This window comes from Alligator mississippiensis, chromosome 3, assembly GCF_030867095.1.
Source record: "Alligator mississippiensis isolate rAllMis1 chromosome 3, rAllMis1, whole genome shotgun sequence".
NCBI lineage: Eukaryota > Metazoa > Chordata > Crocodylia > Alligatoridae > Alligator > Alligator mississippiensis.
In genome coordinates, this window is record NC_081826.1 from 63,735,724 (window position 1) to 63,763,188 (window position 27,465).

Consider the following 27,465-nt stretch of genomic DNA (forward strand, 5'->3'; position numbering starts at 1 on the left):
GTGTGAATGAGACGCAACTGGATCATGGACCAAACAAACATAGTTCTTGTTTTCCCACAGCAGAGATAGAGTGGCCCAGACTACTGGAGCAGGACAATACCCTTATTCACGAGGACACTCAGTCACTGCAGTGTTGCTTCCTCTGCAGCACCACTTGCTAAAGCATCCTAAATCTCCTCTTTCCCGCCCCCATAAGTTCTGAACTAAATAATCTCAGTTCAGCAAAGAAGCTGCAATTTAACAACTTTTACTGCCCTCCCCCTTCCCCTAGAGGATGCAAAAGAACATTACAGCTTTGCCTTTGGACAGGGGTTTTTGTTGTTGCTGTTGTTTTTTTAACATATGGGCTTATAATTCTGAAACCATTAAAAATATGCCTCTCAGAATAAAAATAAGTAAATCTTTTAAGAAGAAATTCCTTCCATACTCTAGAAACCCTAAAAGCATTGGGGAGCAATGTCTTTGCAGATTTCTCTCTTTCTTCTCCCCTCTCAGATCATCAACTCTTTGCCAGTCAACTAAAACAAGGTTGCTTGGACTATACTGATAAGGTCCTCTCCCCTGAGCCATTCTTCTGTGGGAGGGAGAAGTGCACTGTAGGATACTGGAGAACCCAGGGACCCCCTGTCATGCTACATAGAGAGTGTCTCTTCACATGTAATTAATGCACATGAATAAACTCTGGAGCTTATTGCGCCAGAGTTTTTTGCTCCTGGGTATGCTATCTGAACGTGTGCTCCAGAGCAATCGGCTCCAGAGTTTATTCATGCGCAGCACATGGCGCCTCAGCAGAGCAGTCCCGGCTGGCAGGGAGCCCCAGGGCTCAGTCTGCCAGCTTGGGGCTACTCTGACTGGGCTCAGTGTGCTGCAGAGGGGCTGGCAGATGCACGAGGGTGCTTCAGCATGGGTCTAGCTGGCAGGCAGCCCTGCACTGATACACCCTTGTGCCCCAGGCACTGTCTACGTGTGCTCTGCTGAGAACAAAAAGCTCTGCAGCAGGGTAGTACTTGTAAATATTGTATTGTACTTGTATTTACAAGTACTACTCTGCTGTGTAGCTTATTAGTTTCCTGCGCCCTAACAGGGGTGCATGTGTAGACACTCAAGCATTTAATGTGGAGCTAGTTAGTCAACTCCTCAGTAAATGTCTTGTGTAGGCACACCCAGAGTGTGATTAGGTAACAAGCGCTTCATTTTGAAGCACTTCTAAATAGTATTTTCTTCCTTCATAGTTAGCTTTATACCACTTCCACCAAAGGGTACTTCAAAGGGCAAATACATCTCTCCAGAATGTGAAGTGTTTCAAAGGCCTTTGAATGTTATCTCTGTACATACCCTCAGGCTTCCTGTGCTGTATTGATGGCAAAACTGCTGGACTGTCAGAATGGGCCAGCTTTACAAGGCCCCAAGTGCTCACTCTCCAGCTTTAAGGGCTTTACCGTACATCTAACACTGAATGGGAATTACTTTCAAAGTAGAAAAATTAGCTCACTTCATGCACACAAAAGCCTCACGTGTCATGGTTTTAAAAGTTACCAAAGGACTTCTGGACTTTTCCAAATCTGGAGCTCCACTCCCAAGGGAACAGTCATTTAGCATTTTAGCCTTTAAAGATATATAAGCATCTCAAACTAGTATAACAAGCCTGTTCTTTAAAGCTCTCATTCAGGCAAAACTCCCATTTATCTCAGGAAAATGTTAACTGAGTAAGGTAAGGACAGCAAAACTTTTAAGCTACTTTCTGGGGGTCAACACCAAGATCTCTGAAAATATATAAACCCCTATTTAGTTGGTCTAATAAAAGATATCACATTTATCCAAAGAACATTGTCTGCCTATGTCCTTAGACCAACACAGCTACAACCCTATAAACCCCTACTTCTCCCAGAAACAATGATGTTTGAGGAGGTATATTTTACAGACAGACAGGCAGGCACATACATACTACTTTTTTTTTTTCTTTTTTTGACGGGGTGGGGGAGTTCTAGTAATTTAACTAGTAAATTTTCTACAATGATTTTTAGCTGCGTTTCTAATATAAAATGTATGCCAGCTAACTAGTCATACTTCATGTCACATTTTCCATTTTTAGCAGGTATACTGCTAACTTGATAGAAAAACCTTTGAAAGACCTCATAGTAAAACTAGATTTGTTGGTAGTTTTATTGGGTAACTTCCATTGAATGAAAACTTCAAAAGGATGTATTTATCTGTGACTCTTCGCCAAAAAGCCCAGGGCGGCTTACAATAAAGAAAAAAAAAGAATTACAAAACAGAAGGAAATATTAAAATAATTACAACAACAAAAATATCCTCCCTGCCCAGAGGAAAAAAAAAAAAAAAAAAAAAGACATTTCAAAGCAAAACTACCCACCCCCAGCTCCCACTTCCACTTCCCTGCCTCTGACCAAGGACAGCATCCCCCACCGCTCCAAGCCAACTTCACTTGCCAACCCGCATTCACTATGTTTATAAAAGAAAACAATTCTGCCTCGCTCATATTATCTCCCATTCCTACTCACTCCTGCTCTCCTGCCTCACACACAGGACAGTTCTCCAATCCCCTTACTGTCTTTTCCAAGCTATCCTTCCCTCTCTCAAAAGGGAGGACTGGGTCAAACCCATTCATTATCCCTTGTACTACAAGGCCAACACACTGTCGAATTAAAACAGGAGAAACGAAACAAAAAACACCTCCCTTCATCTAATCTGTCCCTAACAAAGGGTGATGCTAAAGACTATTTAGAGGTACTTCCTCTTTTCACAGATATATGCTTTGTAGACCTACCTTTACACAGCACAAAAATCTCTACAAAATACAGAGAAAAATGAGGTCTGTCTAGTCATCATGGATATGTTATGTTAGAAATTAGAAGTTCTTTACGCTCACTGAGAGATATTTTATTACTATGGAATATCAGGCAGTAGGTTAGGAAACTCTGCTTTCTAGGGGTATAAAAAAAATCTGAGATCCTAAAAAATGTTCTTCACTATCTTGATTTGATAATATCTAAAAATACACCAGGTCCTAAACAGAAAACACCTAAAAGATAGGCTCCCAAGATTATGATTGAAACAACGGATGGCATGAACCAAAGAAGGGCACAAGGGGCAAGTACTGTTTTAAATCTTGGTTCCTGTAAAGTTTTTCATACACTACTACTGGCTTGTTTTTATGTTTCCTTCACCCCACAACTAAAAACACTAATGAGGCGATTCAGGGGAAAAAACCTGGCAAGGTAAACATTAACACCCTGTTGAAACTACCCAGGAGGGTATTAAACAGCTGTATTTCTGAAACTGGCGATGTAGAGTCTATAGAACTGACAAAATGCACCCCACCCCTATCCTCAGTGGAGTGGAAGCTCTATCTGGGTTGCAAATGAAGGACAGAATCACTGGGTATCTTTACACATGCTCCAGGATGGCAAGGGCGGGGGGGGGGAGGGGGGGGGGATATGACTTTAATTAGAGTGGCTCAAAGAACCATTCTTAAAGTGCCCGCAGCATCACATGTATTGAGCACCCCAGACTTCAAAATGGCACTGGGGGTGCTTTAACTAAAGTAAATTCAATGAACTTTAGTTAAAGCACCCCTGCCACCATTTGGAAGCACAGGGACACTGAATACATGCTATACAGAGGCTGCTAGAGCATGCTAATTAGCACACGAAGCAGACATCCAGCATGTGTATAGATGCCTACTGATCACTAATTCCCAGATGACTTAGAGCTGCAATCTAATTACATCGCATTTTTTGTCCCTTGTCTTTCTTCCTGTCCATGTACAGCACGCATTAAACAACTGACAGAAAAAGACATTAACCAATCTCATTAAGAAGTTTTTCAGAATGTACCGATTCCAGTAAAATCTGTATTACCTCTGTGGGGTTTTTTCCTATTTTCCTTAACCTTTCATTCCACTCTTCCTTATTCCTGAGATATTGATTGTATTCCTTGTTTCTTTCAAGACGTAGTTTCTCCTAAAAAAGACATTGCAAAGGGTGTTGTAATTTGTTTTCTGGTGGATTGGCTTTTAAGTTTACTAAGATATTGAATAAGAACCAATGATCTGTGCTTTTTTTACTTTTTTCTGATGTACATGCAGGCCCTGGAAAAGGAATAGGTTTTTTAGTTCATTATTGGAAATGATATCACCATCTCCTAGGAATGAAAAGCAGGAAGAAATCTCCAAGTCAGAATGTAGTTCTCCACTATTATACAGCAATCTTACAATAAATAAAATCAATTAATTCATATCAATTAATGTATATTAGAGCTAGTTAGGCTGTTTGATTCTATTTCTCCTGTAGAAAGAGTTCAAAAAAAAAAGTCTGATGAATTAGAAATCTTCCAATTTCATCAGTTAGATGCAACTCTCTCTCAACTATATTGTGAGAGAAACTTCATCTATATTGTGTTCAAGTGTAGATTTCAACTGAAGTGAATTTAGCCAACTTGATTAAAAGAGCTTCTTTTCCTAGTCCAGCCACACAGGTATGAAGGCTCCGCTATACTTGCAAGTAAAAGTGCATTGGGCACTAATGCATAATCAACACTATCGCACCTCCTATCCTGCCACATGCGCATGGCAGGAGGCATGATCGTGTGATTGTGAATTGGATCCTATCACACCTTATTGCTGGTGCAAGGGAAGCCTGATTCTGGCAAGTTCCCATGGCTGGGAGCCCCCTCAGCTGCAGTAACTCCCTCAGCTGGAAGTCCCATAGACCAATGTGGCTGGGAAGCTACAGCTGCTGGGATTTCCCAGCTGCAGGGGCACCCCAAGGCTGGGATACCACAACTGCTGAGATCTCCCAGCAGTGGGGGTAAAACAGGCATCCTCACAGAAGCCATGGGGGTGCATGGTAAACCTCCAAAGCTGAGAGAGCACAGCAGCTGCAGTCTCCCAGCCCCGCTGGTGCATGGGGTGCTCCAGCAGCTGAGAGCCCTGTCAGCTGATGGGTCTCCCAGCTATGGGGTCATATGTTCCCATGGCTGGGAGCCAGCATCAGTGGGAAACTCCCAGGCTCAGGGGTGCACATGGGCCCCCTCAGCTGGGAGCTCTGATCAGCTGATGGGGCTCCCAGCCACAGAGGCACAGGCTACATGTGCAAATTAAAGCAAGATAGAAACCAGCTATAAAGTTATTACATATTTTCCAGCTATAACTGTATAACTGGCTGGACCTTTTTATGGCACCATACGTAATTTGCATGTGTAGCCAGTTTAAATTAGTTGTCCAGTTAGCCACGTAATTGTATAATACACATAACATGTAGAGAGGGCCTAAGAGGCATATAGCTTGGAGGGACCTCAAGAAGTCATATAGTTCAACCTTCTATGAAGGACAGGATCATTCCTGACTAAACCATCCCAGTTAGGTGTATATCTAACCTGAGCCTAAAACTCTCCAAGGACAGCAATTCCACCACCTCTCTGGGTAGCCTTTTCCAAAGGTTAACCACAGTCATAGTAAGAAATTTCTTCTTAATCATTCAACCTAATTTTTCCTTACTGTAATTTAAGACCATTGATCCTAGTCTTGTCCCATGCAGCCACAGAGCATAGCCTACCTCCATCCTGCATATAACCATCCTTCAGGTATTTGAAGATTTATCGAATCCTCCCTAAGTTTTCTCTTCTCCAAACTAAATAATCCTAGCTCTTTCAGCATTTCTTCGTAAATCATGTTTCCCAGAACTCTAATAATTGTTGTCACTCTGCTTTACTCTTTCTAATCTGTTCACATTGCTTTTTTGAAGTGCAGGGCCCAAAACCAGACACAGTACTGCAAATAAGGTCTTACCAGCACAAACAAATGGAAGGATCATTTTCCACAGAGACTAACTCATTCAGAAAAGCATAGGATTTTGTAGACAACAGTCTATTTTGTCAGAGGCAAAGTCATCTGTTGCCTACAAAAGCTTATACCTTTCTGAACAAGTTGGTCTCTAGGGGTGGAGACAGAATCTGTGCCACCTTAAACATTTTTACTGTAGCACAAAGGCAAAGCAACGAGACATCCATATCCCTTGTCACAACACAAATGCCCAAAATTTGTGTTTGCGAAGGTGGTAATAGAAGACATGCCTTAGAGATTCCCCAGGGCATATCTCTGTAGGCAGAGAAAGCTGGGGTTCCCTGCCCAGAGGTGTGCCATGAGGAGTTCCAAAGGCATGTCTCTAAGGCACTTTTTGTCTTGCAGGATCAGGCACCTGCCTGATGCAGGACAATGGGTGACAAAGTGGATCAGCTGTGACAGGATCACACCTCAGCTGATCTGTTTAATTTAGCAACGTTTGTTTATACCCGAAGGTGCTACTCCACTCTGCCTCACTTCAGACTAACACAGCTAACTACCTATCCTTCCTTCAAGTGATATCCCTGTTAATACAACCCACTGTGTGCTGGATAGACTTAGCAAGCCACTGTCAGGGGTACAGGTCCTCTAAAGCTTTAGAAAAACCTTAGCTCAGTAAGACCTCAGCTTTTAGCAGACCTCCCTCCCCCTCTTCCCTTTGCCTCTATTCTGAGAAGAGAGAAGGTAGAGATCTCACTAAACCCATTCCCCACTTCTTACTCCCTTTCTGGAAGATAACACCAGGCTTGATTGGGATAACAAAAATCCAATGAGTTCAGAGTTTCAAAGCCTTTGCAGATCACAGAAGGAAGATTTGAAATTAAGTGACATAGTTTCCAGGAAGATAGACAAGTCTGAAGGAAGGTTCAGCAATTGATACACAAACCAAAGTAATGAAATAGGGGGCACTTGCGTGTTAACTGGTGATTAGTTTCCTTATACAATCATCAGGACCTCACTGGGTTTTCTTTAGTTATTCAATGTATAACAGAAGGTATAAAAAAAAAAAAGTAACTTTCTATCTTTCTATCATACTTTGGACATATAAGCCCTGCACACTTTTCAGCTGCCAGCCAGTCTGATCAGCCAGCTCAGAGTGCTTAAGAGCTCTCTAGTTATACTTACTGTGGTGTTTCTTTATGCTCACTGGGCATCTTTACATGTGCTCTGGGGGTGGGAGGGAAAAGCGCCTGCAGCATCTCATGTATTCAGTGACCCGCACTTCAAAACGGCAGCAGTGGCACTTTAACTAAAGGTTGTTCAACGAGCTCTAATTAAAGCACCCCTACCATCATTTTGAAGTGCAGGGCACTGAATACACAAGACGCGGAGGCTGCTGGAGCGTGCTAAGTAGCACGCTCCAGTAAACTCAATTAATTGAGTCTGCTCCAATGTACTGTAATTACAGCGTCCCCACACATCTACAGGCACCCAATAAGTACTACATTCAATAAACCAGGGACAAAGACAAAAAGTGCAGGGCTGGGGCCCAGCCAAGAAGCTCACAGTATTATGCTATTGGCTTTTTTTTTTCTTTTCTTTTTTTCTGGGTTTTTTGTTTGTTTGTTTGTTTGTTTGTTTTTGGGAGGAGGGCTGCAAAAAGAGCAAGTTGTTGACTCTCATTCAGTTTATGGTCCACTGTAACAGATCTTGTAGCTTTCCACCCTCAGCCCTTTTGGGGTATGCAACAGGGAACCCTTGCCAGGTCTCTCTCTAAAGTACTGCAGTTTAGCCAATCATTCCCCAGTCCATTTTTGTGCAAGTAATTTTTCCATCCCAGGTGCAGTCTGCTCATCCCTCTGCTAGCCAGTCACAGCCTCCACTCTTTATTTTTTTCATTCCAGCCACAAAATAGACCCCAACTCCCAGTCATAGTTTTCCCTCATTCCTCACCAGTCTCCAATCCCAATTCTAGTTAGCCATCTTCTCCTCTGCTCCTCTTCTCCTGGCTCTCACTCCTTCTGCATTATAAATTAAGGAGGTGTGACAGGGAACCCTATCCCTGTTACTAGAAAGCAGGGTGATGCCTTTAAGGACAGAGTTTTCAGAGCACAGCCTGCCAGCGGAGCAGAGATTAAAGGTAACCTTGTGTGGTGGTCAGCTGACAGAGGCTATCACATGACTGGGACAGAGCTCAGACCAGAGCTATATAAGCCCTGGGTTGAGCTAGCTGGGGCAGATGGCCAGCCCTGGCTTTGGCAGAGTGTAGGGCTCCTAAGTGCCCAGGAGACTGGAAGGAAACAGCTCTGCAGGTCAGGGGCACAGGACAGAGCAACCAGGAAAGAGACACAGGGTAAGCAGACTTGCTGCCTCCACTTTTTTTATTCTTTGTTACAGCCCAGGGGCTTAGAGTTTATGCTGCAGTTTAAACGAGCAGTTTGGGTTGGGAAGTTTTCAAAGGACCCATCAGTGCCCAAGGGGCACATAACTGCCTTGAGCCCAGCCAGGGGTAGGCTCAAGGTTTGAGTAGCTACTGAGCCCAGAGTGGGCAGAGAAAGAGTAGTAGGCAGCAGCCAGGGGCCCGGCCCCAGAAAGGGGCGCAGCCAGACAGGGGCCCAGCAGACGGGAGTCAGGGGCCAGGAGACTGAAGGGACAAACACAAGCTAGAACCTCAAAGCCAGACCTGATGCAGTGTGCCTAGGGTATAAGGCCTAGCTAAAGTAAAGGGATGGAGGCTACAGAGGCCGAAGCCCCAACAGTGACAACAGTAACATCTGCATGGCATGGGTTACAACGTAGGGTAGTGTAGAGCCATCTAATTAGCCCTTAAGACAGAAGCTCCCCACCTCTGGGTGTTCTTTGGAGTGAAGACTAGATCTAGCAAGCCCTGGGGCAGTCTCCCCTCTGAGAACCACAAGGAACATTATGACGTGGCAAGTGACTAAAGGACAGACTGCTCCTAGAGTGAGTCGGAATAAGGGGGACTCCAGGGTGACTCTAGGGGTTTTCAACCATCCTGGGGATGGTGCCCTGTTACCATCAATGGAGGAAAATGAAAACATAGAAGACAGACTCTTTGCTCTCAGTTCCTGCACCAGGCCCAAACATGGCTTGCAACAGCCAGGGGAAGTCATGCTAAGACCCAGACTAGAACATGCCCACTGTGGATGGGATCGCCTGAGGAATTTAACTGCTAAAATATTCATAGATTGTAGAGTTGGAAGGGACCACAATGGATCATCGTGTCCGACCCCCTGCCCCTGGCAGGAAAGAGGACCGAGGTCAGATGACCCCAGCCAGGTGACTATCTAGCCTCCTCTTGAAGACCTCCAAGCTAGGTGATAGCACCACCTCTCTTGGAAGCCCATTCCAGATCCTGGCCACCCTTACTGTGAAAAATTTCTTCCTAATACCTAAATCCACTCTCAACTAGTTTACACCCGTTATTCCTAGTCACTCCCTGGGGTGCCTTAGTAAACAGCGCTTCCCCTATTCCCCGTTGACCTCCCCTAATAAATTTATAGGCAGCCACAAGATCTCCCCTCAGCTGTCTCTTGTGAAGGCTGAAGAGATTCAGCTCTCTCAACTTCCTCCCGTAGGGTCTATCACAAAGGCCACTAATTATGCGAGTGGCCCTCCTCTGGACCCTCTCGAGATTCCCCGCATCCCTCTTGAAGTGCGGCACCCAAAACTGGACACAGTACTCCAACTGTGGCCTGACCAGTGCTGCACAGAGGGGGAGCATCACCTCCTTTGTTCTATTAGTCATGTACCTGCTAAAACACAACAAGGTGCGATTTGGCCCTGTTGATGGCCTTGTTACACTGCCGGCTCATGTTCATAAGATGTCTTTGCTCAAGAAGTATGAGCCGCAATGTTAAAAAGGCTTATTACTTAGCTAAATGTGGGTCAATTTCCATGGGGTGACCAAAAAGCACATCCCTGACACATAAGGCTACATAGACAGCCAAATTTTAAGTTGCTGTTAAAGTATGGGAATATAACAGCTCTTCAAGGAAGAGAGCCAGAATTTGTTACATTTATATTTTTCTTTACCCAGATTATCAGAATTAGCTGAACTAATTTTTAAAAAGTCTCTTGATGCAGGGCTCCAGCATGGAAAAAAATTCAGCCCAATTAAAATTTACCAAAGTGATAAGCAACTGAAAACAGTCACATAATAAGGAGTACCAGGCAAACCTAATAAGAGGCAATGCTGCTCAATAAAAACCTTTTTATTGTCTATACAAGTATACACAAGGACACAATGGAGGCATGTTCTCAGATCATGCTTATTTGTTTAGCATTTTAATTTAATGTTTTAACACTTAAAGAATTTTCTGCTAAGATATATTTAAAGAAATGTATCACAAGTCCCTTTACATTTTTTGTTCCATACCCAGCAATCACATTTTTCAGCCTCTAAAAGCAGTGAAAAATAATTGTTAAATACTTAGCCTAATGATTACTGGCGCCCATTTATAGTATCGTTTCTTCCATATTTAATAGATTTAAACACCTCATTTATTGTGTCGTGTGACTGATTCAGAAGTAAATTGCATGATATAAAACATTTTATGCTGCATTACTGCTCTCAAAAAAAAAAAAAAAAAAAGGGTCATATGCACTGCAGGTTGTTAAGCTGGCAGATCAAACAGTTGAAAAACATCAGCACTTGCTTTTCTCAGAGGGATGGACAAATCCTGCAGCTTCCCACTCTCAGCCCTTTTGGGGCATGTAAGAAGGAACCCTTGCCCTGTTACTATGGGAAGGCTACAGGGCCAGCAAGTCTACCAAGGACCCTCTAAGAGAAGGGTCTTTGTGGCCCAGAGAGAGAAACTCATGGGGTGGCAGGGAAAAGGCAACTGCAAGAACGTCCAGGGAGAAGCCCCAGGTGACAATCGGTGAAATGGGAAGGAATAAAGTCCCTGCAATGCCTAGTAGCTTGGCCCTGAAGAGTGGCTGAAGGGCTTGCAGCCAAAGGGCAAGCAGCTGGCAGGGTTACAAAGACTGATAAGCAATAGGGCTGTGTGAAATGGTACCGTTCCGTTTTGAGTTGTGTTTCAGCAGAACAGCATTTCATTTCAATTCAAAACTGCTGTTCCATTTAGTTGAAACAGTTTCTCTGTTTTGACGTTTCGCCCATAGGCTATAATGGGGAAGCCCAAAACACCCTATAACTCTGTCATTTCTCGCCTGATTTGCATGAAACTTGCAGGAATAGTCGCCCCTTCTGAGGCTTGAAGCCTGCCAAGTTTCAAGGAGATAGGTGCAGGGGTTTTAGGGAAACCAGACCTTAAACTCTTCAAAGCAAAACTCATGTCACGTGTATGTGTTAAGCCACAGCGGGGTCAAAACTGCAGGCATGCTAGCCTCTGCTGAGGCACCAAAGCCTGCCAGCTGTCAAGGAGATAGGTGCAGGGGGTTCTGGGGCCCTGCACCTCTGGCTGCTGACGGGCAAAACTCATGGCATGGGTGCTTGTGGGACTGTCTGTCTTGGGGCACAGTGGGGTCAAAACTGCAGGCCTGCTAGCCTCTGCTGTGGTCATGAAGCCTGCCAGCTATCAAGGAGATGGGTACAGAGGGAGTCTGGGTTCTGGGGCCCTGCACCTCTAGCTGCTGACAGGCAAAACTCGAGACATAACTGTGTGTGCGTTAAGGTGAGCCCTCACTCAACTGACACCAAGGCAGAAAGCAGGGCAGTTCAAACAATGCTGCCTTCTATGCAGTTTTGCCATCCCTCCCCCAGGGCACTGGGATTGCAAGGGACCTCAGAAAAGGATGACAGTCACTGGCCAGCTACACAGTCAATGAGAGCACTCCTTCCCCCTCCCTCTCCTTACTTCAGTTTCTGTTCCCCTGCAGGCAAGCCCAGCTTGAGCTTCAAAACCCTAAACTTTTCGAAAATTTCAAAAATGTGTTGACTTGCCTCATTTCGAGTCTGTTTTGAAGCTCTCCGTTTCGTTTCCATTTCACTGTTTCGAACTCAAAGCGAGTCAAAACAATGTTGAAACAAAACTGCCAGCAAAATTTCACACCGCTCTAATAAGCAACCTCTGTGCTCAGACAAGGGGAGGGCCTTGTAGGAATAAAAAGGCTTACTTACCCTCAGGGTAGAAGGGCTTCTTAAGGCCCTGGCTGGGAGGTAGGACTCTCAGGCAGACCACAGTGGGGCCCAGAAGCATAGTAAGAGCAGAGAGAGGTTTCTCCATTCCTCCCTTTTCACTTGCCACAGGACCCAAAAGGAATATGGATTTTAGTTTGTGTTGTGTTGTTTGGGAGCTCCTGGAATGGAAGGGAGGGAGGAAGGGAGAGAGAGGGATTAAACCCTTCAAGGCCAGAGGACCAGAAGGGGGGCCCAAGGCCCAGATCACAGGGCTTAAAACTCCAGCTGGACTGCTGCTGCGGAGAAACCAAAGCTGGAAGAAGTGGGTCTACAGCTGAAGGTAAGAAGGCCCAGACCAAGAGGGTCAGGTCTAGACCAGTGTTTCCAGCCCATGCGCCACATACTGCCCATCAGCACACTGCTGCAGCCCATGTGACATCCTGTGTTTTATTTATTTATATATATGTATGTGCCACCCACAGTTCCTTAGAGTCAGGGAGAAAAACATAGGAAATGGTGGGTTTCCCCTTGCAAACTGGCACAGTTCCAGCCTGAAAGGGGCTGTTTGGAGCTGGGGGGAGTAGAAGGAGGGTGATCAGAGGCAGGGGGCACCACGTGCATGTGGCACCGAGGCAGCGTAGAGAGCAGCTCCCACAGCTCCCTCCAGGTAAGTGTATGCGGCAAGGGTGGGTGTAGCAGAAAGCCCCCTTTTCCTCTTGCCTGCATTTGCTCTCCCCTCTTTGGAGATGTTTCTCTTTTTCTACCTTTTCTTCCTTCCTCTCTCTTTCACTTTAAGATAAGGAATTGTGTTTTAAAATTTGTATGTGTGCATTTTGTATCTCCCTTTGTATTTCAGTATTTTTATCTATTTGTGTGCCATGGCATTTGTAGCTTATATTTTATACTACTCCTCACCTTTCAACTTTCAACTGAATGTATTTAGTTTCATAAGTAAGTTATACATTGTAACAATGGTTAACAAGGGCAGGAATCAAACTGCCCTTCCCTGTATCAGGCTGGCCCCTGGAAGAAGGAGTGAATCAGTGATTGAATGTGTAACACTGTAGCAGCAGACAGCAATTAACAACTGGGACACCACAGATCAACCAACAGAAGAATTCAATAGAAGACAATGTAACAACTGGGAAACCTCTAAACCTCACTGATCAAGGGCTAGAAGCCCTGGCCTGAGTTAATCAATGCCGGGGACCAACTTCTGGGCTGAATAGCTCCAGATCACTCCCAGAGCCCATTCAAAATTCATCAACCAACTCCCAAACCTGCACATACATGCGGACGACCCCTAGGGCTGACAGATGCCGTCCAGTAGCCACCGAGGGGGGGGAAGTCCCACGAGGGTCAACGACCCCTGGATTGGGCAAACCTGAAAACTGGGGAGTCACCAAAGTCTGCCAAGGACAGATAAAAGGCAGTGAAAAGTGACCCTCAGTGGCGCCCTCTTGATCTCCAACTCGACCAGACCTGTCCAGCCAGAAGGACCTGCCGGCGACCCCTTTCTGGAGGATAACACCACGCTGAAAGAAGCCTCAACTAGCCATCGACGGCAGACTCCAGCGCTTGTGGGATAGGTATACCTGACTCTGTAGCTTGCTACTGCGTGTGCGGGGACCAGCCCCAAGGTTTATGATTTAACTCATTACAGTGTTTCAATCTGCCTAATAAACCAGAATTTTAAGGATCCCAAGTTGGACATTTGTAGCCAACATGGGGGGGAAGGGACACTGAGGTCCCCACAGCAAGGAAGGGAGGGAGGGAGTAGAATAGGACAGGCCAGGCCAGGCCAGGCAAAGCCTGGGGGCACTGTCCAGCCAGGGTGGTGCATGGGGCCTGGGGCTGGAATATGCGGCCATGGAGCCTGGTCAGGGAGCAGGACAGAGCCACAGGTGGCTCATCCTGGGGACAGTATGTGGGGCTGGCTGCCCACTGCTACACGCTCTCCTGGGGAGGAAGGCAGGGGGGGCATATGCCCCCCAGATCTGTGCACAGGGTGGAGGTGGATACAGGCTGCCTGCTCAGAGCTTTCCACCCTGCTGCTTCCCCCAGTGGCCTCCGTGGCAGAGCGGGGTGAAAAGGATCCGTACCCCTGCCGGAAGCCCCACACTAGTCATGCCACCATGGCATCCCCTGCCCATCTGGCAGCAGCAGGAGGCACCACTCTGCACCACCACTGCTGCTGGGCAGCCAGAGGGTGCCTCACCATGGTGGCATGGCCAGTGTGGGGCTCTCAGCAACAGCACCAAGCCTCCCTGCTTGCTGGTGCTGGGTCCCGCACACAGGGCTGCAGAAGCCCTGGGAGGGAGGTCAGCACAGGGGAAGCTCTGAACCTGCAGTGAGCAGCCCGCATCTGCACCGCCCCCACCCCACAGGCTCCACTCTGACTGTGCTGCCCACGGTGGGGGAAGGAGGGGAGCTGAGCTTTGCGCTCTTCAGACAGCAGCACCTGAACCCCAGCTACTAGGTGCTGGGGGGGGGGGCAGGGTGCTGCAGGTTCTGACCCTGGTCCCATAGCCCTGGCAGCTGGGGACCCTCTCAGTTGTGGGGTGTAGCCCATGTAACACACTGAGAGCTGCAAGTGTGGCCCGCTATGGCTAACAGGTTGAGAACTACTGGTCTAGACCAAGGCTGGAGGCAGGTGGCCAAAAAACGAAATGCCATTCCAAGGCTCAGGATGCCTCCTGTATAAGTGGCTGTTCCATCAAGGGATGACAGGTGAGACAGGGTGGCAGTTCACAAAAACTAGAGCAGAGGCAAGCTAGCCAGCTGCAGGGTGGTACTACTGTCACAGAGTGTTGTTTAGGGAATCCTATTTCAGGTTGTTTCTTTACTATAAGCCATCTCAACCTTTTGGATGTTGCGGGACACAAATCTAAATAATAAACAAATATCCTTAAAAAGTTAGTATCAATGTGTGGTTTCACTGATAGCATTGGTCAAGGAGGGGGTATGTAATCCCCACGCCACAGGTGATTGGGCCATGTGCAGCACAGGTCCCACTGTGCAGCCAAGTGAGGTTGACTTGGATTGGGGCACAGCACAGCAGCCACACCATAAAAGACCACCCCGAAATTGGGGCCAGAGTAGAGGATGCCGGGCACCCAAGCCAGGACCAGACACTGCCAACAGCACTGGATGCTCGCTGCCACAGACGCCGCTGCCACTGCAGTTGCTGTCAACACCTCTACCCCCATCACCACAGACGCCACGACCAGACCGTAAGTCAGGGAAGCTGGCCCCAGCCCTCAGGGCCAGAGGCAAGCCGGGTCAAGTGCCTGACTAGGCTCCCACCTCAGTGCAGCATGGAGCCCCAGGCCAGGCAACTCCCACCCAGCCAAAGCCCATGGGAGTGCAGGAAAGCCCTCCTGAGGAAGAGCCACCCAGGGCTCAGTGAGAAAGGACCTCGCTGGCGATGCATTGCAGCACCCCAGCAGCCTCTTTCTCAGAGCCCACGCATGAAGTATGTCCATGGCAAGCCCCAAGAACAAGGAATACCAAAAGAGGGAGGAGTAAAAAAGGTGAAGACAGAGAAAACCCTCCCTTATGCTCCAATACTTGGGAAACAGCTCAGCATGGGGCAACAGAGCCCTGCCCTGCCCTGCCCACGTTGAGTGACATTTAGTTATTCATTTTCATTGTGTTAGCTTTCCATTCTAATCACAGTACTGCACGGCCAGAAGCCACAGCTGGGATATCACCCAGCAGTGCTCCAATGGACAGGCCAACACCCAAGCGCAGCCTGTGATCCACTGGAACACCCGAGAGAAAAGGAGTGGGGTGTAGGGGAGGAAGAGCTGCATAGGAGACCTGCCACAAGGAATATGTCCTCCCCCTCTGCTTCCAGATCAGTATACAGCTAACAGGACAAAGCTAGGTCTATCCTTGCCACTCCTGCACACAGCCAGTTGGCTCTGTATCTCCCCTAAATCGATTTCCTGGGGAAAAAGTTGGGCAGATTTTAACTTCCTGCATGCATAAAGGCTCTTTCTGCACATTATTTTAAATTACAATTAATATTAATTGCAACATAAATGGCAATCATGCTACCCATGCACCCTATTTAAGCACCGTAAGTGGCAAACCAGCCATAAAAACATTCTACATATAACGTGGAATATTTTTATGGCTGGTTTGTATGGTGCCTTAAATTGAATATGAAGCAGATCTGGGGCAGCGCCAACGATCAGGACAAATGCAAAGTCCTACACTTAGATAACTGCATGCACAAATACACACTGGGGAATAACCAGCTAGACTACAGTACTGCAGAGAAAAACCTTGGGGTTACAATGGACCATAAGCTGAATGGAAGCCAACAGTGAGCTCTTTGCAAAAAGAGTCAATAGCATACTGGACTGTTTTAACAAGAGTGTTACTTGCAAATCAAGAGAAGCTGTTTTTCTGCTCTAACCAGCACTAGTGAGACCTCATGTGGAGTACCGTATCCAGTTTTGGGCCCCATGCTTCAAGAAGGACGTGGAGAGATATAAATAAATAAATAAATAAATAAATAAATAAATAAATAAATAAGAGTTCAGTGCAAAGCAACAAAAATTATTAGGGCCTGGGAAGCAAGATTTACAAAGAACGTCTGAAAGAACTAGGATTATTTAGTCTGGGAAAGAGAAGACTGGGAGGGGGAGTTTTATAACAGTCTTCAAACACCAGAAGGACTATTACAGGGAGGATGGAGATGGGCTTTCTTCTGTGGCCATAGAGGACAAGACTAAGAGCTTTTGCATCAAGCTACAGCAGAGCAAACTTAGGTTGGAGATTAGGAGGAATTTTCCGACTATGAGGATAGTCTACACTAGAACAGGATACATAGAGGAACTGTGGAATCTTCATCCTTGGAAATTTCAAGAGCAGACTGGAGACACTTGGCTGGAATGGTTTAGTCAGGGATAATCCTGCCTTAAGCAAGGGGCTGGATTAGACGACCCTGTGATCGCATGATCAGTTGTTGGCCACCTAGGGATCATACTGGGGTTTTGAACCGGCTGCAATGCATTCAGGGGCATGCAGTCAGCCAATTCCTGGGGTCCCCATGTACTGGCAAGTAGAAAGGCATAATTAGGATCCGATATCCCTGATCACAAAAATCACAACTGTTGCCATGCAAGTGTGGCATGGCAGAAGGCATGACTGTTGGGAGTGGGGATCAGCTCCCATTATATCTTTAAATGAACGTACGCTAGAGGCCAAAGAAGCAACAAACAGAGGAAGGATGACTCATTGTTTAGGTTGCTCACTTAAGAGTTGGAAAGGCTGGGTTCAAGTCCCTGTTCTGCCATAAGGCTTCTCAGCAAATCATGTGGCCTCCCAATGCCTCCGTTTCTCCATCTGTCAGCTTTATTTTATTTATTAGATTTGTATTCCATCCTAAACTTAGAACAGCTTACAATAAACAACCCACAGATGGGAAACAATAGTTTCAGACTGCCAAGATGGTGCCTGGGCTCTAGCCCAGCCTTTCCCTCACAGGGGAAGATGGGTGGGAGGGAGTGATGGTAGCGGTTCTATAGTCCAGGGAGGCCTGCCAAAAGTAAAATGGAAATAATTGCTGACCCACACACAGGAGTGATGCAAAGATATATGCATGCTATCAAACCATGAGTGGACATGCAAGTATGATTGAGAGAGAGAGAGAAAGAAAGAAAAGAGTAAAGGTGAAACATTACCAATTCCTTCTCCTCATGTACATGCACATACGCACACACATAATAAGGGTAACAATAGTAAGAAGCATCTACCCCCCAACACATCTTGAAATAAATGGAAATGATTAATTCTCTGATAATATAAACACAGACAGTCTCCAGCAGAAAATAAACTGCTGTCAAAATTATTTCTTGAGACTATTACCCTCAGCTTTCAGAACAGTGAATGCCTCTTTGTACAGCAAGAGCCTAATCCTTATCTGTAACCTAAATATTTTTGTTCTTCATTTTTATTTATATTACAATTTCATGAACCGTGTATTTTCCCTACCTAGGTCAGTATTTTTTTCTGCTGTCACTTAGCTACTCAGAATAAGTTACTCATATATGAACAATACATGCCAATTCAGTTGCCCTCCAAAGATACAGGTTTCAACCAGAGCTCATGTCTCCATTTAGACAAACAGAGATCTGCATGGGTCCAGGATCTTACCAGTTTTTTTGTGAATGAAACTGATATTCTACCTGCTAAATTTTCAATCTTTCCGCCTATGATAATGCCAAACTTGTGGGCAACCATGAAGGTTGCCTGAAAAGTACTTTCCTCAGTTGAGAAACAGCTTTTATAAAACACCAGTTTTAGACTTTAAGTAGTCACAAAGTTGGCAAGATAGCTGAATAGGGACCTCAATACACTAAATGACTATTAAAACTAGGAGACTTTATACTGTAGGGAACGCAGAAATCCAAGTATCAATGTCAAATCACTAGGTACTAATTAATCAGTGCTGCACAGACTGCCACCTTCCAGCAGTTTGGTCTTGCTGTAAAACTAAGAGTTGGAAGGATAGCTGTATTAATGGTTTTGAGTTCATAGGATCACAGAAAAGTAGGTCAGACCGCAGTTGGAGTACTGTGTGCAATTCTGGGCGCCACAATTCAAGAGGGATGCAGATAACCGGGAGAGGGTCCAGAGAAGGGCCACTCATATGGTTAAGGGCCTACAGACCAAGCCCTACGAGGAGAGACTAGAGAAACTGGATCTTTTCAGCCTCCGCAAGAGAAGGTTGAGAGGCGACCTTGTGGCTGCCTATAAGTTCATCACGGGGGCACAGAAGGGAATTGGTGAGTATTTATTCCCCAAGGCGCCCCCGGGGGTTACAAGAAACAATGGCCACAAGCTAGCAGAGAGCAGATTTAGATTGGACATTAGAAAGAACTTCTTCACAGTTAGAGTGGCCAGGGTCTGGAACGGGCTCCCAAGGGAGGTGGTGCTCTCCCCTACCCTGGGGGTCTTCAAGAGGAGGTTAGATGACCATCTAGCTGGGGTCATCTAGACCCAGCACTCTTTCCTGCTTATGCAGGGGGTCGGACTCGATGATCTATTGGGGTCCCTTCCGACCCTAACATCTATGAATAAAGCTGGAAAGTATCTCACAAGGTCATCTAATCTAGCCCCCTACACAAGAAAGGATCATCCCCAACTAAACCATCCCAGCCAAGTGTCTATCCAACCTGCTCTTGGATGGAGTATCCACAACTTCAAGGTAGCCTGTTCCATTGCTTGACTACCTTCATAGTTAGAAAGTTCCACCTAACCTCCAACCTAAATTTACTCTGCTGCAGTTTGAGGCCGCTCCTCCTAGTCTTCCTTGTCTAGGAGATCCTTCTTTAGGTATCTGCCTGAATTATTTAGGTGTCACTATCACATCCAAAGAGTGTATGCTATGCATAGAGAAAAAAATAAATCAAAGAATTATTTGGTATAGTATATTCTTGACTGTGGTAGTGTTTTGTCCATCTGTAGACTCAATAAATGTTAAAGACTACAAAATCAATCTTTTCCCTAGGCCATAATGAAAAGGAAATAAAACCAAAAAATGCACATATTTATACATAAAAATCCACAAAAAAAATCCACATATTTATAGGAAATGAAGCTCGATGCACCTTGTACTTTCTACATAGACATGTCTCTGGAAAGAACTGTGCAACTGGTAGTGATCTGGAAAACAAACCTGAAAGATAAGTTCTTTGAGGCTGAGACTATCATTTTGTTCTACATTTGTAAGCAGGATCTAACACAATGGGGTCCCAGTTTATGACCAAGTCTTCTGGATATTAAGGTCAGACAAGTAATAGCACTATGTGCCGGTCCTAGCCTAGAATCAGGTACCATCAAAGCAAAATTTAAAATTATCTACAAGTTGATGTACACATTCTCCAATAAAGGGGAATCTTGATAATTACTTGCCAAACAGCCTATTATACATTTTAAAAAGTTTCACTTATTTTTAACTTAGCCTAATGACAATGGAGCACATTCATATGCAAATAAAAAGGAGGAACTGTGGTGGTAGTTTGGAGGTTTCTTTAATTGTTAACTGGGAAGCCTCTTTTTCCACACCTCTGACAGCTTAATTTATTCTGTACACGTACCTTGGCAGATCTTCTCTCATCAATGGGAAGAGATAGTCCCTGAGTATATGGATCTACTTCAGCAGTAGTCAAATAATTTTTCTGAATAACAAAAATGACTGATTAAATAAATTTTGAACAACCAATTTTTCCTTGCTAGCAAACACAACATAGAACTTCACAATTACATCTCCTGAAATATATCAGGATAATTATTTTTAATAAAATGCAGCAAACTGAAGGCAAACTTTATGTTTTGGAATGAAAGATATTTTTTGGCATACAAGCCAACAAAAGCAAAACAAAACAGAAGTTAAAGTTTCATTGATTTTTATGCATAAATTATATCCTATCAGGCTCATCCCAATGATCCCAAATTGAATATTTGGGGGGCTGCCAATGACAGAGATCTCCAATAACTAATCACACAGTAATGTTTCTATGTCAAGATTACCAATATCTGTTATCAAAACTATAAAATCTTCAGCCTGTCAAAATGTCTAATGTCAGTTAAGAAAGGCTAAAACTTTCCAAAAATATAAGCCTTCAGGACTAAATGGCTTATTAAAAGCAGCTGTCGCAGGGCACCTTAGTGCCTGCTCCTAAGAGAGGAGAAACTGCCAGGGAGAGAGCCCTGGCAGAACCAAGTGAGCACAGCTGTGGGTTGCCGGAGCAACTAAGCGGAGCCAGCTGCCTGTAGGGGGCAGGGCCTGGCCCTTATAAAGCTCAGGGCTGAAGCCAAGCGGGCAGTTCTCTGCCAGCAGCCGGAGAGGCGGGAGCTCTCTCGGCCGAGATATGGGAAGGAGCCTAAGTCGCACGTACAGCTCACGATAGTCCTGGAGGCTTGAGCTATGATGAGGAGTTATGGCCAGGCGGCTTGCATTTGTGTTACAGCCTAGGGGCTTGTGGTTTTGCTTTGTGTTTGTGTTATTACACCCGGAGGCTTGGGCGAGGCTGTAGGGGTTGGAGGAGGCCTCAATTACTCGCACGCCACTGCGCGAGCAGCTGGCGGCGAGGAGCGCGGCCAGTGGGTCGCGGGCACAACCCGTAGGTTGCGGACGGGGACCGAGACCCCGGATTGCGTGTGGGGGGAACATAGCCCCCCGGCCCCAGGAAAGGGGCGGTATTACTGAGTAGCCCAGTGTGAGCATGGCGAGCCCCAGAGAAGGGGGAGCGCCATACTGAGCAGCCCTAGAGAGCGGGGCCATACTGAGTAGCCCAGTGTGGGCGCGGCGAGCCCCCAGAGAGGGGGAACGCCCTTGTATGTTATTGAGTAGCCCAGTGTGGGCGCGGCGAGCCCCAGAAAGGGGGAACGCCATCGTGCTTTATTGAGTAGCCTAGCGTGGGCGCACGGGCATAGCGAGCCCGGCCGCAGGCTAGTGCGGCAATCCCCCTCAGACCAAGGCAGGGCGCTGCGGTTGCCCCTGAGAAGACGGGGAGTAGCAGCGCGGGGAGCCAGAGTCAGGGAGGGTATCCGTGCGGTTGGCCCATAGGACCGGAGGCCCGCTAGAGAGTCCCGAAGTGGAACCACACCGGCAGGGGAGGCCCAGAGTGGGCCAGACGAGAGTCCCAGCAAGAGGCTGGGCATGAGAGAGGGAGCCCAGGGTGGGCCACAGTAGAGAGACAGACTGGACAACGTCCTTTACATCCGCGAGGCTTGGGGCGTGGTATCAGGGGAGGTAGGAGCCACGCATAGCCCATAAGGCTAGGGCGCTTGGGTAGCGCCCATTGTACGGGGAGACCCACGAGGGGTCCAGGAGCTGACAGGCCCGAGGAAACACAAGGCAGCCTCCCTACTACATATTCGATCAAGACGTGGCGGGCGAGAATGGAGGGTGCCCTCGGGCCGGAGTAGCGCGGTGAGAGGGCCTCAAGGAGATCACGGCCCTCCGCGAGGACCCCGCCGTGACAGCAGCTACTAAATTCCCTAAAAAAACCACACTTGGTAGATCTTAAATTGATAATTTATTTTACATAAAAAATATATTGTCTTTGTGTTTTTAAGTTAATAGTGTTTCAAAAATCAGATGTCTTATTTCGTTAGAAAAGTTTTCCTTTGTTCTGTAACAATAAAGTTCTCTTTTGTTCTGGCATACAAACGGACAAGAAAAATCTGTCTGTTCCAGACAATACCCATATAGGACATAACAACTTCATGGATTTAGAGGATTTAGCAACTATACAAACACCCAGATACTGACAATGAGTAAGGTTAATAGAAGGAATTATTCATTGACATTTTTGTTTAAAAAATGCTAATTAATTAACTGTAATCCTTGCCGGTATTTAATTAATGGTGTATTTAAAACAGGACTAGTGATAACTTCCCACTTTTAACAAGATGTTTGTAGATAGTCAGCACTTAGCTTAGAAACTGTTCTCTGTGTATGCATAGTTGTTAGGTTACCAATGAAAGCATTAGCGTTCTGAGAGGCTGTCCCTGTATCAACTTACTTTGGAGAAAGAAACTAGAGATCAGTATCTAATTTCCTCCATAAACTTTAAAAGAGTTTAACATGCCTAATATATGCAAGATACAAAGTAAATTGTTAATTTCTTAATAGCTCAAGATCAAAGTCCTAAATATGAAAATTTAAGAAAAATGAAATGAACTATTGATATTTCAAATGAAAATAAAACAATTCATTATTAAAACAGCATTATTTTCCATATTATTAGATTAGTTTACAATTGTATCTGAACTTCAAACTAAGGAAGAGAAAAGAAAAAAATATCAATGATTGTCTAATAAAAGATTACTTAATCAGAATTTAAAAAGCCAACTATTGCAGTTGTTTTTGTATCATATTTCTGGCAAATGCCAATGCAGTCATTAACATAAACATATTAAAAAATAAATCGTTTCAAATAATATTTTGTGGGGTAAAACCCTATACACATTTAGTCTTTTTCTACTACTATTTTTACTATCCCACCCATCCTTCATTCAAAAAAATTTTAGTTTAAGAAAAAGCAAGGTGGGCGTGGCAATTATCTATTACTGAACCAACTGCATAGCTGGGATAGATGTGTTAGACAAGTTTACAAGCAAGAAGTGCCATTCTTCAGATCTGAGAGAGAAACAAGGTATTTTACAGACCATCATAGCTACAACAACACTCCAGCCCCACATTAGTCAAATTTAAAATTATTTAAAAAGGACATCACTACATTAAAAAAAAAAAAAAGTCTTTACCAACTATAGTTATGCTTAAGTTAACTGAAAAGGGTTGGCAATAATTTTCTTCTCCCTCTCAAATTCTTTTAATTGCTATACTTAGTACCAAAGTTTGTGGGATATCAGCTCCACTGTTTTTTCTAGGGTGTCAATTTCTCTCTTGCTGACATGATACTTACTATGACAGAGGAGCAGAAAAAGCCCTGAAGGGTTTTGTTTTGTTTTTTAAAGCGTTTTACAAACTTCAGGACATACTTCACTAATAGGTGATTCTTCCAAGATGTTGTTTTCTGGAATAAGTCCATTAAAAACATTCTTAACTTATACTGCCCATCTAATGTTACGAATGAAGAGTGGCGTGCCTTATAGCAAAAAAAAAAAAAAAAAATCTACCATAAAAACATTCTTTTAGAATCAGCATGATAGAGCAATACAAGCAAATGCAAGGGTAATACCAAAACCAAAATAAACAAAAATCAACAACTATTGTAAAATTATACAGAAGGTTAAAAAGCATAGCATGTCATTTTGCAGAAAGCTGGCATACAAATACAATTAATCACAACTACAGCACATACAAATGCACAAAAGCACAGAAACAAATTATCTTAATCCAAGTCAGCAAAACAGCTCATTTGAAGCAAAGGAAGAAGCTACTAAATTTAAGGGGAGAAAAAAAACAACATATTGCAGGCACCCTACCTTTCTTTTAGCCTGTGAAATATCCTAAAAGTCAGGGAAAACATACTATTCGTGAAATATCTTCCATTACAACCACTTGATTGTACAAAAAAAACCAAAACAACTATTGTACGTACCTTTTTCAGTGTCAATTCACAATGATAGACAACAGTAATAGATGCTTACAAAGCAGCAGAAATTAAGGGATCTGAGTGTTTTTCACTTTAGATTTAGATTGGACTAGATTTAGAATATTCCAAATGAAAATGGAGATTATACCAGGCCTTCAACCATACAAGATCAAGTTTTAATAATCTCCTAAATTGTACTAAGACCAACAGCAACCTTCTGTTATACTAAAATAAGTGGAATTGTAAAAGCTGGAAAATGAGACAGTTTTCTGACTAAATAAATACATATCTTGCCCAACCTGCTCATGCTTAATATGGAAAACTACTTAAGTAACTGACTGATCAGTTAATAGTAAAAAATGAAAAAGGAGACAAGAAAGAAAAAGAAGGGTTTTTGGGTTTGTTTGTTTTTTTTATTTTTACATTTAAACAACTTTTATTAGAATAAAATAAGATCTTGGGGCACCAGGATCTATGAAAAACTACAACATGTAGCACCTGCTGATATGACTTGAAAATAATTCTCTAGATACTTTCACAGCTCAGAATAAATCCAGTCTTCTCAAAAAGGCATTTGAGAGTGTTTTCTGTATTGGTTAAAGATAGAGTAAAATCAGGCCACAAGCCAAAGATTTTACCTGAGAAAGATATCGTCTATAATCTTGTCGGAGTTCCTCCTTCAGTTTATGTTTTTTTCGTTCATATTCTTCTCCAAGAGGCAAGCTCAAGCCATAGTTACCTATAAAAGTTTAACACAGTTTTTACTCCCATTATTTTCAGTGATATACAGTAGTGGACTGGAGGAGTTAAAGAGAGTAACTGAAAAATCTTTACATAATTACACCAATGACTTGTATATATTTTTTTATAAATGAATTTCTTACCTATAGAATGACCATATAAAAAGCATTACAGAAAATGAGAGAGAATTTTTTGCTTTTTTTAAAATTGCAGAATTTCTCTGTTCCCTGTATTGCTTCTAAAGGAAAAAAAATTACCATGATCTGAATTTAGAGAGTTAGGTTTACAAACATTTCTGAACTGATCTATATTTAGATTATACCACCTTATTGATATTTAATCTGGAAGCAAAATCTCTTTATTGGTATAACCCCAAATGAGGGTCACAGGGACAATGCCAGCAGCACTGCACACAAAGGATGTGCCGGGAGCTCCCCCGCCCCCGGGCTGCCACCACACTCCACTCCTAGCAGCAGGTTGCGGCAAAAAAAGGTTGGGAAGCACTGGTATAAACATTAGTGCATACAGTAAGCATTCACTACTAGATATTTTGCTCTGCACTAGTTGCACAAAATAAAACACTTCAAAAAACATGCATCTTAAGCTTCTACTTTTTAGCATGACAATAATGTGCAACAACTACTGGCTCCAGTATAATTATGAAGGTACTCTTCATGAAGAGTGAATGTTTCTTCATTCAACTTTTTATTCTAGTGCAGTGCTTCCAAAGTGTAAGGTGTACTTCCCTGGGGAAGCATAAAAAGTTATTAAGGGGGACACATGTAAATCACAATGGCAAATCTGCAGTTCCCCCCAACCTCCTCATTTTAGCTGCCACTTTCCCCACGACCAACTGCACATCAGTGAGCATCAAGAGCAACTGGCAGCAGAGGATAACTGGCAACAACTGGAAGCAGTGACAAAGGCAGCACAAGACTGCTGAACTTCTATACTGTTGGGTGTAAACCCACGAGGTTTGGAAAATATCGCTGCAGCATACTGAAGTTCATCTTGTAACACTTCAGGTCTAAGTTAATAACAGACACATTCATTCAGCCATGGTTCAAGATTCTTATTACTTCTGAAATTGTTATATTCTCAGACCAATTACAGTAAAAGCTGCGTTATCCGGCACCTTACAAGCCGGCACGCTCTATTAACTGGCATGCTGGCTTCTAAGGTAAAAGCGAAACCGGAAGCGCCCACCATGACACATCCGGTTTCACCGAGCCCTGACAGTCCGGGGCAAAGCACACACTACGCTGCCGAGCCCCCATGGCCTGGGGCATAGCAGCCTGCACAGGGCCTGCCTCCCTGTTCCTCGGGGCCCGCAGGAGGGGCAGCTATGCAGCGGGAGGGGCAGCAATGCCCCGGACACAGCGGGAGAGGTGGCAGCCTGAACAGGCAAAGATGCCTGTTCAGGCCTCTCAGTTAACCAGCATATTTTGTTATCTGGCACCCCCCATTCCCAATGGATGCCAGATAACAAAGCTTTTGCTGTACTCTTATACTTCCAAGTTTCAAAAAAATGTATGAAACAAGAAGTGCAAAGTCCGAGTTACTATACAGAATTTATTATTTTCCTAACTTTCCAGTCCATGTTTTACTATCAGTCTGTAAACAAAATTACTTACCTCCCCAGCATAGTACTCTTTATCATGCCTTAGCTTGGATGGGGATAGATGTAAAGTAATACTGCCTGCAAGTTACCCTGAAAGTGTTTCTAAGTCACTGTGATCTAAGCAAAACAATCTAGGAGACTGTCATGATATGGCCTCCCCAGGAATGGTGGTGATGTCCCTAGGGCAGAGCTGGCATGGTCAGGGTGCCCTACAGGCACCTACTAATCTCACCTGCCACGTCTTGCTGGTATAAATGATGGATCGGGAGGCTGCCCTAGAGTTCCTGCTTGGTCACAGTCCTGACAGATTCCTCTAAACCCTGTAGGTTGTTAGATCTCTTATTGGGTCCCACACTCAGGAGGTGCCTTATGATACCCCCAAGCCTTACAGGCTAGATGCGTGACTCCAAAACTGACCCTTTATCACACCCCATACCTCGCAGATGGTATGTAGACGTTGTCTTCTCATGTTGAGGCCTCAGTTTAGTCCGGCCTCATTAACTGAGCCCCCTGGCATTGAGGTCTGCTCTCCCCCACTCGCGGCACCCCCCTCTGGCGCTGGGGTCTCCACAGTGTAGTGTGCTCCAGTGAGGCCTCCTCCTCCTCCCCAATAGTCTCCAGCAGTTTAAATAACAACAAAAAGCACAAGCTCCTGGGCTACAATACAGCAATAACCTAGGGTCCACACTCCATCCCTTTTAAGGCAGCAAGCTTGTCTCTTTCAGTTTAATGGGCCTCTTCCCCACCACCACTTATGACCTCCTATAGCCCCTTAAACCTACCAGCATCAGAACAGGCAGTGAAGCATCTCCAAGTAGCTTCCTCTATGAGAGCTCCTTCCCCCCTTGGCTGCTGCCAGGGAACTAAACCTCTAGTCACAGCCCTGGGGTTTATGCCCAGGGCCCTGCCTTTTTCCAGTCAGCTGACTGGGTGCAGGTGCAGCCTAATTCCCTCATTAGCCTGCTGCCACAGTAACCTGCACCTGTGGGGTTTCTGCCTGACTGCTAGGGCCCTCTCTCTAGGCAGTTTCTGCCCTTAAAGGAGCAGGGAGCTTAGTGCCCTGCAACACAGACCAAAAGCAAGGACATTTCAAATATTTTCTATGCAGGTT

General features: G+C 44.8%; 1 protein-coding gene across 16 annotated transcripts in view; it reads right to left on the reverse strand.

Annotated features, from left to right (window-relative positions):
- The window catches only part of CSPP1 (centrosome and spindle pole associated protein 1), a 121,207-nt gene that overhangs the window by 80,739 nt on the left and 13,003 nt on the right, over window positions 1-27,465 (reverse strand). For 14 of the 16 annotated variants that reach the window (XR_009460711.1, XM_059724011.1, XM_059724008.1 and 11 more), the window contains 4 exons: window positions 24,631-24,731; window positions 23,883-23,906; window positions 20,024-20,104; window positions 3,882-3,983 (listed from right to left, as the gene is read on the reverse strand). Coding sequence is in view for 15 of the 16 variants with exons in the window: in XM_059724011.1 (XP_059579994.1) it covers window positions 3,882-3,983; window positions 20,024-20,104; window positions 23,883-23,906; window positions 24,631-24,731 (308 nt within the window). In the remaining variant the exon portion in view is untranslated. The remainder of the gene's footprint in view (window positions 1-3,881; window positions 3,984-20,023; window positions 20,105-23,882; window positions 23,907-24,630; window positions 24,732-27,465) is intronic. The other 2 variants (XM_059724020.1, XM_059724017.1) reach the window with 1 other exon arrangement.